Genomic DNA, 11808 nt, shown 5'->3' with positions numbered 1-11808 from the left:
CTTGAACCTCCCATTAAAGACATGATGCTCTCTTCGTTTTGCATTGGCCTTGTCCACTCAGCTGTGTGCCTGTGGGTGACATCCGTGTCATTAGGTGCAATGGCACCTAACTGTGGTTAGCTGGTCTTCACGGATGGACAATGTGCCGTCCCTCAAAACCACTCTGTTTAGGGAACGTACGCTATGACTGTTGATAGGCCTTGGGGTGGAGCCAAGGACGCCTTGGAGAAAAGGACTTCCCATGATCTCTTTCCCGGGTCTGCAGGGGACAGCATGTGCTGGGGTCGGGGTGGGGGGGTTTCTGTGTCTACTTTCAGCCCAACATGCATGGATGTTGTCTGGCCTGCTTTTCAGAGTAGCCGTGGTAGTCTCACAGCTGCCTCAGGCAGGAGAGTGCCTGCGGGTCCCTGGCTCTCCAATACAGGGAGAACCCTGCGGATCCGCCTGTGCTTTCTACAGGAGCCACAAACCTCCGACATCCTTGACCTTGCAACCTCCAAACCTTGGGTATCTGTCCACACAGGGCAGCCAACCAGGCAGCATCCAGGACACCTTGCTGCCCCTCTGGGAACTGTGAACTCAACTCGTTACAAGTCTGGCCAGCCAGTCTTAAAAAAAGACTTCAAAGGCTCAGGATGCCACTGGCTGTGAGTTCCAGTGGCACCCGAGGGTCCTCCAAAGTTCTCCTCACAGCTCCCAGCGGAACCTCACACTCAGCTGTGTTTGTAGTTGTTTGACCAAGGCCAAAGTCAGAGGGCTGGGCCTACCAGGCAGGACACTCCCTCCCGCTAGCCCCCACTTCCTCGGGAACAAAGCAGGGGTACACATGAGAGGCACTGTCAGCACATAAAATTCATCAGTACCATCTGCTTGGAAAGGATACGTATGTGTGTCCCTTTTTATAAATTTGGGGTCATGGAGGTAAGTGCAAGGAAAAGCCCAGGCAAAATCACTTCAGATTCCAGCACCTAGAAAGAAGCATTTCATCAGTGTGGCTCTAGAAATCTCTCAGTGCAAGCGAGCAGACAGAGAAGTGGATGTGGATGAGATGATGGAGGGGTAGACATGCCAGCCATTGACCACAACCTGGATAAAATCCCATTGTACATATCATTTTAAGATAAAAGAAAAATGTATTTTCTTAAAGGTTCGTATCTGTTGTCTTCTTCCTCATAACGCAGAAGCCTGGAGATCACAAAACACAGATCTAAATCTAAATCAAATGCCTTCTACAACCAGAATATTCATTCCATTAATGCATCCCCACGTGTGTCTCTGCCTGTACATGATCTATACTAACTGTGTTCCCCCAAAATCTTGAAGCCCTCATACCCAATGTGCCTACACGTAGAAACATGAGGTAACTAATGTTGAATGAGGTCACAGGGGCCTAATCCGAGCTAACCAATGTCCTCAGAAGAAGGAAAGAACCCCCAAAGCTCGCTTGTCGAGGAGAAGCGACTATGGCGATGGCGTGAACAGGAGGCTGCCAGCCATGGAGGACGAGCTCTCCAGGAACTAATCCCACGGGCGCTCTGACCTTGGAGCGGCACTGTTCAGTCACCCCGTCTGTATGATTTGGGTACGGTAACTTAAGCAGCCCAGTCCTGCATCACAGTGCCTTCAGAATGCCTCCATCACAGCAGCAGAGCGGTGAGGCGCCTCCTCACCCACTGGCCATGCAGTGTCCAGATCCTCAGCGGGCCACTCAAAACCGCAGGGCAGCTGCACAGGCCTCCTGTCTGCACCCTCTCAGGCCGCAGTGAGAAGAAGAAGAAGAGCATCTCAAGCTATTCCACCGGAGCCCAAAGGAGACAGCAGATGGCGCCTCGCTGGCCACACAGCCAGGGCAACATTGAGCTTCTCAGCGTGGTGGTAAGTGGAGGCGTGCACCTGAAGTCAAAGGTGGCCAAACTGGTGGTTATTGTGGTGGATAAGAGCCGTCGGCATGGTTCAGCCTACAGAAAAGACCCAGCGCGGCAGTTTCTAATAGTCATGCCAGTATTTTAGCATCAGGACAATAAAATGCGTTGGTCCTCCACTGAGCTGGATCTCTCAGATGGCCTCAGCCTCTGACATGTCCAGGTCACAGCTCTCGAAGCTGGTAAGAGGACACTTCCATCTCACGTTCTGTCTGGGCCCAGCCATGTCTTCCTGGATGTAGTGCCCTCTTCCTCCTGAGGTAACACCTATGCAGTCCTTACTCAGATACACACACTCAAGCCTCCATGTCCACTGGCCCTACCAACCAAGGATTCAATAGACGCAGAAGGGAAACTTCTAGAAGCTTAAAAAAAAAGCAAGACTAGGATTATCCATTCACCAAGGACCATGAGGCATCCCTGTGAATGAAGCAAAGCAAAGGTGTAACTGTTGTAGCCTCCCAATGTCTCCACACACTGAGATTCACCAGTGCCCATTGTTTGAACCTCAGTCAAGGACTGTGAAACTGGGCCTGTGAGCTGCCTCTGGGCCAAACAAGTACAGGCCTTTTGTCCCTTGTCTCGTTTCCTGAACAAGACAATACAGCAAGCAGCTGTTTACATGGCACTTGCATTAGGTATTATATGGAAATCAGAGAACATTTAAACAACACAGGTGTGTGTGTGTGTGTGTGTGTGTGTGTGTGTGTGTGTGTGTGTGTGTATGTGGTTACACATAACTGTCATTTTGGTATCTAAGGGAGGAGAGGTTCTGGAACCAGTCACCTGCAAATACCAAGGGACTTAACAATACTTAGTGTATTTAACAGTCCTTAAAGGTACGTAGTAAGCACAGTGCCTAAGGAGATATGCTTTCAAGCGTAATTCAACCTGAACAGAGGGACCAGGAGGCTGGAGTTCCTCTTCAGGACACTGGGAAAAGCCCTTTTGTAAAGTGAAATTTCCCCCATGTGCACTCATGAAAAGAGGTACCCCCTGGAAAGATGTCCATTAACTGCCGGTCAAAAACGCATCACCCCATGATGCTCTCAGAGTTCAGCCTGTGGTTCAAAGTAAAGATCGGAGACACCAAAGTAAGACTATAATATTCACCTGGTTCAGATGGGACACCATCTTGTGTGGTACCTAAAACCTGTAAGTGAACCAAAAGTAGAGATCAAGTACCTGACTCCCATACCTGTAGCGTCACGAGACAAAATCCGCTGCTCAAGTCGGCCCTGACTCAAGGAGTTCTGCTCCCCTGATCATCTCTTAGACTACCAGAACCAACCCAGGGACCAGGAGTGCCAGAGTCACGTGCTTTACATCCAGATGCTCCAAAGGCCTTTAACAAGGCTGCGCAAGGCTGGGACCACGGCTTCCTATCTTCTTCCTGACGCCCCGGAGAGGCGAGGCTGCATCTGAATGATGCTGAGGGCCTGCATTATCATCCTAAGGCCCCAGTGACCCCAGTTGTCCTGGCTTCCCTTTCTTACCCAAGCCCCTGACGTGATCCCCATTCCCAGGCACCCCACCCCCACTTACGGACATCCCCTATCTCCAACTCCCATCCCTAGAAACCGCCCCCACAGCAATCCCTTCATAATCCGCTGGCCAAACTCTGTGTTGGGAGGAGAAAGCCGTTCCCCAGCAGGACCGTATTTCCAACTGCGTCCTTCTAAAGGATGCTGAACTCCAAAACCTGGAAGCTGCCTCTCCAGCCTGACTGCAGGGTTGTGCTTGGGGCTTGCAAGTTGTGGGGGCCGCGGTGCATATGTGTCCCGGGTACCTGCTCTCTACCCAGGTGCTGGGGGGTGGGCGTGACGGAAGGGGGTGCCTCTGTGTTCCTGCTCTGGCCCTGCTCTGTGGGGGCGGAGCAAGCTGGCTCGGCTCAGCTCCGCAGCAGCACCAGCTGGTGAGCTCGTCAGATCTTTCTCTACCCCCACGGCACCTCCTCCTCTCACCTAAAATGGGAGGCGAGAGGGGGAGGAAGGGCTGATTTTCCTCCTGGGCTGAATTTATCCCAGCTGCATGCAGACCGGCTGCGGGAGCCTGGAGGAGACAAACAGAGAAGGCTTGTTAGAATTTTTCAGAACTCTCTCTTGGTGTTTCTCGGCCCTCTCGTTTTCTTCCTACCTTCCAGGGGGAAGAGCTGTGCCCGACTCCTGCCGCTCCAAAGTGCGTCTGAGGGGCGCTCACAGCTCGGGGCTGCCTACCGGCTTTCAAGCAACCTCAGCCCCCGCTAAGATGTGTTTCAGCTTGATTAAGTGCCTGTCATTATTCTAACAGTCCTCAAGTTGGCCTTCGCTAATGTGATGCTGGCTCTCTGTTAGGTTTTAGATGAGCTGGTTCAGGAAGACACCGGGACAGATCACTGGTGACTCAGGACTTTGTTTGGTACTGTCATGGACAGAGAGATAGGGATGGGCATCAGCATGGCAGAACCCCGGAGGATAGTTCAGGCCCTAGCATCAGAGAGATACAGCATGATCTGGTCTCTGGAGAGAATCAGAGCCACAATAAAGGAAGAGGGAGCTGTTTCTCAGACCTTTTGAGGATGAAGGAGGTTCACAGCAGAAGCCTGCAGCCACACTTTCTGATTCCAAGGCAGGAGACTGGGAAAAGGGTGGGGAACAGGATGTAGCACCCCTTGGATGCATACCTACTTCCTAGGTGAAATGTCTGGACACCCAAGGACTCACAGAAAGGGTCCCAGTAGGGTGCCTGCCAACGTAAGGTAGAGGAGGCCCTGGCTAACATACATTCTTAGACCTCAGCCTCCTCCTAAGCTTTCTCTAGAGCAACAGTATGCCTGTTCTTGCTGTGGGATGTTCTCTATGCTGTGAATGTGTTGCTCTGATTGGTTAATCAATAAAGTGCTGATTGGCCAGTAGCCAGGCAGGAAGTATAGGCGGGACAAAGAGAGAGGAGAATTCTGGGAAGTGGAAGGCTGAGTCAGGAGATGCTGCCAGCTGCCATGAGAAGCAGATGGTAAGGTAACGGTAAGCCACAAGCCACGTGGCAACTTATAGATTAATAGAAATGGGTTAATTTAAGATATAAGAACTAGATAGCAAGAAGCCTGCCACGGCCATACAATTTTATAAGTAATATAAGCCTCTAAATGATTATTTTATAAGTGGGCTGTGGGACTGCCGGGGCTTGGTGGGACCCGGAGAGAAACTCTCCAGCTACATGTTCCTTTCCCCATAGAGGTTTACAGGAGACAGACACAGATGTCAACAGCCTGGGTAAGAGAAATGAAGAGCTCGGGTGTTCACCACGGAGCACACTAGGCCTGGACCAAGAGACAGGCTACCGATCCAGAAAGGAAAAAGTCTTGGAAGGTCGAGACACCACCTTGCTCAACCCTCACTGTAGCCCCTTGACGATAATAAGCTGTTGGGTATTCTCCATTGGAAGGTGGTAGAGGCTGCTGGGTAGCAGACTGAGGTCCTGAGGAATTGAGTCAGGGTGGACTGGGTAATAGCCCCCAGCCATGAAGAATGGGTTAGGGGGGGCAGCCTAACTATTCTGTTCCACTTGTGGAAACAATTTGCCCAGGTATCTAAAACAACCTACCTCATTCCTGGTCAAAGAACACACACATGCACATGCACACATGCACACGCACACATGCATATGCACACACGCACACGCACAGAGAGAGAGAGAGAGCTGTAGCTTCCTGGTACCCACCTATGTCTATGTCCCTGTCCCCAAGCCCCTCTAAATGCACTCAACCTTTGGCCTTGAGGGTGTTTATTGCCTTGTTGTGAGGCACAGGCCACTGAGGTTTTGAGTGAGGAGACAGAGGTGTGGCATGGCAGGAGCCAGGAGGGACCTCTGCAAACAGCAGTCACGACAGCTGTGTTCACACTGGCCTGGGACTCTGGAGTGACTGTGCCTGGCTGGCTGGGGCCAAGGCCTGAGGCTCCCTCTCCAGACTTCCCCATGACTCACCACAGGCCTCTCCCTTCCATCAACCTTGCACAGCCCTTACCTGCTGCCGCCAGCTGTTTCTGCTGCTGACAGGTGACTTCCACAGACACTGCGCTCGGTGACCCTACCCACATTTCCCTTTTCTTTTCTTCTTTTTGTTTTTTCGTTTTCTGAGATAGGGTGTCTCTATGCAGTCCAGGCTGGCCTCCAGTGCAGGATCCTCCTGCCTCAGCCTCCCAAGTGCTGTAATGACAGCACGGATTCATCACGTCCAAGTCAACCATACTTCTTTCGGAATGCTATCTGCCTGTCCAAAGCCAGAGGCCCGGCCACCACACTCAGACCACCTAAAGCATCAGCTGTCGAGTTAAAAGGGTCTAAGGCCCGGGTTTGGTGGAGAGGGAGTGTGTATAAGCCACCAGGTCTTGCCCAGGCTCCTGCCACCCACTCCTCCACCAGAACAGCTGCAAAGATTAGTGTGTTATGTGGGTAGCTGAAGACACCTAAGACAAGGCCACCAATCAGAGTAAAGCTCAATGCCATTGGAAGTCCCTATACCAACCAGCTTTCTGCATGGCTTTTGAGCATTTGATTCAAGCCTAATGCCCTACTCTGGCAGATGCTTCTAAGTGGGGCTTTTGTTACTCTAAGCCCGGTGCCCAGCGACTGCAGTGACTCTCCAGCATTGTGGTCCATGTCGCTGTGACTGGTGATCACCACCGTCATATTGACCGGTCAGAACCTAGGCACTGTTCTTCCCGCATTTGCCCTCTTCGGTGACATTTATCCCTACGCCCAACCTGTTAGGGACTTCGGTCAATGTTGATAGTTCAAACCAACTCAGGGTGGACCAGAACATCCTACGAAGCTTTGAAATGACTTGGCGTCTCAGGAAAGTCACAAAGAAGGATTCCTTAGTCTTTGGGAGAGAAGTCATACAAGATGTCAGATCAATCCTGGAGACTTGTGAGGAGCCACTGAGAAACTGCTGGAATTAAGGCCTGAGCAAGTCTTTTGTCTCTCCCTCTCCCCTTCCCCCCCCCCGCCCCCCCTCCCGGAGCTGAGGACCAAACCAGGGCTAGGCAAGTGCTCTACCACTGAGCTAACTTCCCAACCACGCACATCTTTTAAAATGATCTTTGAATAAAACAGTGATACTCTGAGACCCAGAGGCCTTGGGTAGACAGGAGCTGGTCTCTGATTATTAACGCCCTGGAGTCTTGTAATGCACCCACAATAGTAGGAGGCTCCGAGAGCACACAGCCCCTCATGTCCCCGGAAGTCCCCGGAAGCCCCTTCCCGATGACATCCACATGTGTCATCCTTCCACGGGGCTGATTAGCTGTAGAACGTGGTATTTCCATGTTCCCAGGATGCATCTGAGTTAGCTCTGTGGCTAATTGGGTTTGTATCTGGCATCAGTGACATCAGAAAAGGGTTTTGTAGTCAATTATGTTCCGCTGGAACACACAGGAAGAGGTTGTCCTGCCAAAGCCCGGGCTGGTCTCTACCTTAACGAGGTGCCCAGACAAAGGCACCAAAGGACATTGTTGTCCCTGAGTTCCTGTCTTTAGTGACTTCTGTTCAACAAGACGCTGAGCTCCCTGCTGCACCCCGGGACAGCCTGCCCCAGGAGGACCCCCAAATGTGATCAGGTGCATTAGAGCTGCTTTCCAAAGTCAGCCCCGGGGAAATGAAACCTGCCGGTCTGGCCCAGCAGCCTGGCCACCCAGGGCTCCCTTTAACTGTTCCAAAGCCAGGAAATGGCCATTTCCAAAGCCTGTTACAGCCCCCTCTGCTTCCATAACCCTCGCCACATGGCATACACCTGGAGGAAGAGACATGGAATGCTTCCACATGGGTGTTCCCCACCCCACTCCAGTCCAGAACGAATCATTCTTCAAATGTTTTAACATCCTGCGTGTGGGTGGAAGTGAAACTTACTTCTGTCTTCCGGAAGAGGCGGTCTGTTTAAAGAAAAATCAGCAAGTTAGATGGCTGATTGGGAGCAGGGCTCTCGGCCACTCAGAAACTACAAGAGTCCTTGGCATTTCTCTCCTCCTCCCCTGACCCCTGACTCTGCCTTGGGTCTTGGCGGGTCAACTGTCACTTTTTCAGAATCCTAGAATTTCCCAAACCTCTGCCCAAAAGCCCTGGGGTCATTTCTTTTATCTGGTTTCGCATTCTTTGCTCCACAGCGGCCAGCCTGGGAGGAAATCACTTCCTCTGGTGGGTAGCTGCCATGGGGGTGACGGTCTGAAGGAACTTCGGTTACAAGCAGCACTGCATGTGAACTGGCCTGCGGTCAGCCGCTGGGGAGGAGGGAGTCTATCCTAGGCCAGGCAGTGCCCAGCGTGTGCTGTGCCAGCCCAGCCCTGAGCCTGAGGGCTCCTCACCCTGTGTGTGCCTCGAGGATCCCGTGGACTCCCTGGTAAAGTGACGCGATGTGGTCCAGCCACTCCCAACATGGGAAGAGGATCTGCACATTTCCTGCCTTTTATCTTCTGGGTGTTGGGGACAAATATGTCCAAATCACCATAGCACCACCCCTGGGGCAAGGGCCAGAGTCGTGGCTCTGCTGTACAGAGAGGACTCGGAGAAAGATGTGCAGGCAGCCTTTGCAGATGGGGGCGGCGCGCAAGGGGTGGTGGACCAGGCGCCATCTGCTCGACCCAGGCCAACCCTCCTCAGGCTGAGGACATGGTACACAGCCTGTGTGGGGACACACACTGCAGTTCTCACAGCCTGATTGCCAATTCTGGGTTCCTTCCTGGGAATGCCGGGAAAACTCCACTGTGGAATCTTATCATTAACTGGTGAGCATCGTGCCCACCCTTGACTGCTGCCCGAGTGGAGTTTTGGAAATGAGCTCAGCTTTGAGAAGGCAGATTGAGAACACAAACACAGACCACGAATGTACCAAATGACTTTTAGGTGATGAAAATAATCTTGTAACAAATCAAACACGTCAGAATTTAGGTCCCCAAACAGGTGTCCCAAGTGATTCCCCTAGGGGTGGCAGGGGCATAGGTCTATTTGCAGTTATCCTGGTCTAATACAGAGGGGAGAATTGCTTTGATGAAGTGTGCCAATTGCCAAGCTCTGACTGCCTTGCAGAGTTTTCTTCGTAATCCTGCTTGTCCTTCCTCTCTGTTGCCCCACTGTACCTGGCCCGTCCCCCTGCCCTTCCAGTCCTTGTCTGCATCGAGGTCTCCCCCCTTGGCCTCTCACCTCAAAGGTGCAGCAAGGATCTGGACGGAGCTGACTCCCAGGAAACACCCTTGCTTTCTCACAGCAACCTCTCCTTCTCCCAACCTGCTTCCCACGTCTCCCTTTGGTTCCCTCCGCCCACAGACTTCCTTCCAACTTCCCGGGCTTGGTGCTTCTGCGTCTTTGCCCTTCACAGATCGTAGGGGAGGAGGCAGATGGCCTGCTTCCTCTCTAGAAGGGAATCCACAGAGCCTCAGTTTTCACGTACATGGGCCAAGTGCATTCTACACATGGATGTGTGCCACTGAGGGTGCTGGTCCCAGAGTCACCCCCTGAGAACACATCCTTAGGTGGCTGTCCTAAAAAACAACATGCTAATAGCCTTCGGACGGGACGGGACGGGACGCCCCACCCCCACCCCCACCCCCACCACCGCCACTGCCCTCCTAACCTGCCCTGTGCTTTCCCCTGGAAACAGTCTCCAGGCAATTGCATTTTGAAGAAGTAGAGCTTGAAGTGCTCTGAGCAGGACAGGCGCATCATCCTTCTTACAGAATTAATTCCTGTTACGTCTGGAACCAGTCTGGCTGGAAGCAAAGACTATCATGGCCAGATCTCCCATTTGTGACTCCTCTGGCACTTTGTTGCCAACCCAAAAGCCTCTTAAATGTCCCTCATGTCTGTCTGGGCTCCCGATATCCTGAGAAAGCGGCTGAGGCAGGGGCCCTGTGTGCTGTTTTTTTCTCTTTGTTTTCTTTTCTGAAATTCTCTTTATTGCACTTGTCATGTGTGTGAGCACATGTCGTGGCGTGTATGAGGTGGTCAGAGGACAGTTTGTAAAAGCTGTTTTCTCTTTCCACCATGTGGGTCTCGGATGGAACTCATGTGAATCAGCTCAGCCGCAGGTAGCTTTGTTAGCTGATCCATCATGTTGGCCCACTGTGTGCTGGTTTAAGAGTCAGTCCCTAGAGGTTGGAAGATAAAGCAGGAGAATCAGTAGTTCAAGGACAACCTCAGCTGCATGCCAGATTAGAAGCCAGCCTAGACTACGAGAGACCCTGGCACCAAGCTCAGGGAGTCCCTGGAAACTGTCCACTGCTCTGGGAATAGGGGCCCCAGCCAAAGCTGCCTTTATTTTTCTTGAAATGCAAAGCAAGCAATATGGAGTTGAATGTTATCAAAACAACATAAACTACTTCTGAAAGCAATTTTAGAGAAAACCAGAGAAAAGGGCCAGTCTGCACGAAATCAGCACAACCATTATTGCTTCTGTTACCGGAATCGGAGGTCTGTACTGCTTTGTTGGTCTGCTGCCAACCTGGTAGAGGGAGCAGGGGAGACCCCCATCTCAAGTCTCTATCTCGGGGTGGAGGAGACCACCATCTCAAGTCTCTATCTCAGGGAGTGGAGGAGACCCCCATCTCAAGTCTCTATCTCAGGGGGTGGAGGAGACCCCCATCTCAAGTCTCTATCTCAGGGAGTGGAGGAGACCCCCATCTCAAGTCTCTATCTCAGGGGGTGGAGGAGACCCCCCCATCTCAAGTCTCTATCTCGGGGGCAGAAGAGATCCCCATCTCAAGTCTCTATCCAGGGGTTTTAGGGTGCAGACAGCTTTTATAAGAGGGATGAAGAGAAGTCCAGACAGTGCTAGGTGACCAGTGCTGGGTGAGGCTCCATCCTCTAGAGGTGGGTTCTCTTTCCGTAGCACTTGAAGGACACTTCACAGTGGCGTTTGCTCTGCAGCAGCCGCGTACCCTGACGTTGATTAATACTTACAGTGATATAATAACGACGTGTAAACCATGGCTATGTCTGCTTGGCTGTCAGACTTCCAGCCACAGGACAGCTGGTGATGCAGAGAAAACCATCCGAAGAGGCTTTTCTTGCAAGTGAGAAAGCTTGTGTACGCTCCCCACCCCACCCCCCTTCCTCAAACCCCCCCCCTTTTCCGCTGGGGGTTGAATTTGGGGCCTTGCCCAGAAGCACTCTACCACCGAGCTATTCATGCATTCCCAGACCTTAAAGCTTTGTGGGGCGGTGAAGGCAAGAGGACCAGAAGTTCAAGAACATCCTCAAGCTGCAGAGTAAGTTGGAGCCTCGGCTACAGGAGACCCTGTCCTGAAGCGAAGAGGGTCCCTGGAATCCATCCACTGCTCTCTGGGAGTAAGGGCTTCTCCTGGATAAAGGAGGGGGAGAAACAGACAGCTTCAAGTGAACCCCTGTTTTACACTGACATTTTGCAGATGGAGTGGAGGAGATAAGACATGGTATAGAGTTTGGCTGGGAGACCATTTGGAAAAACATGGAATTTCCCCCGAGTCTAGCAGGACCCTAGCCTTCTGAGAAGCCCTGTCCTCCATCCTATTGGCTCTCATTTACACCCTCTGTCTTCCCCTTCCTCCTCTTCTTTTTGGGGTTTGAGCACAGGCTACCTTACTGGGAGGGCAGGTGGGGGCTGTTCCCTTCCCCCTGCAGAAAAAGCCTCTTCGGATGGTTTTCCGTGCGTCACCAGCTGTCCTGTGGCTGGAAGTCTGGCAGCCCAGCAGACATGGTTCATGGTTTACACATTGTTATTATATCACTGTAAGTATTAATCAACATTTGGGTTTTAGTCATAACATAGCTAATGCATAATTTTGTTTGCTTCATGGAAAATTAAATGAAGAATTGGCAGCACATTCAACAAACGGTTAAATTAATTTTTTTTTCTCCAAGTCTTCAACAATAATCATCA

The 11808-nt window shown here is 51.8% G+C and overlaps 1 protein-coding gene across 1 annotated transcript; it reads right to left on the bottom strand.

Annotated features, from left to right (window-relative positions):
- Positions 1–2354: 2354 nt before the first annotated feature.
- On the bottom strand, positions 2355–9614 carry LOC121828687 (uncharacterized). The gene is made up of 5 exons (XM_076568401.1): positions 9526–9614; positions 9096–9326; positions 5926–6107; positions 3887–3974; positions 2355–3075 (listed from the first exon to the last, which is right to left on the bottom strand). Exons 1-5 carry the CDS (start codon positions 9612–9614, stop codon positions 3069–3071), a joined length of 597 nt encoding a protein of 198 aa, XP_076424516.1. The 3' UTR covers positions 2355–3068.
- Between the last annotated feature and the right edge of the window lie 2194 nt (positions 9615–11808).

The sequence above is a fragment of the Peromyscus maniculatus genome, chromosome 4 (genome assembly GCF_049852395.1).
Source record: "Peromyscus maniculatus bairdii isolate BWxNUB_F1_BW_parent chromosome 4, HU_Pman_BW_mat_3.1, whole genome shotgun sequence".
Taxonomy (NCBI): domain Eukaryota; kingdom Metazoa; phylum Chordata; class Mammalia; order Rodentia; family Cricetidae; genus Peromyscus; species Peromyscus maniculatus.
This window is presented reverse-complemented; position numbering and strand designations above follow the sequence as displayed.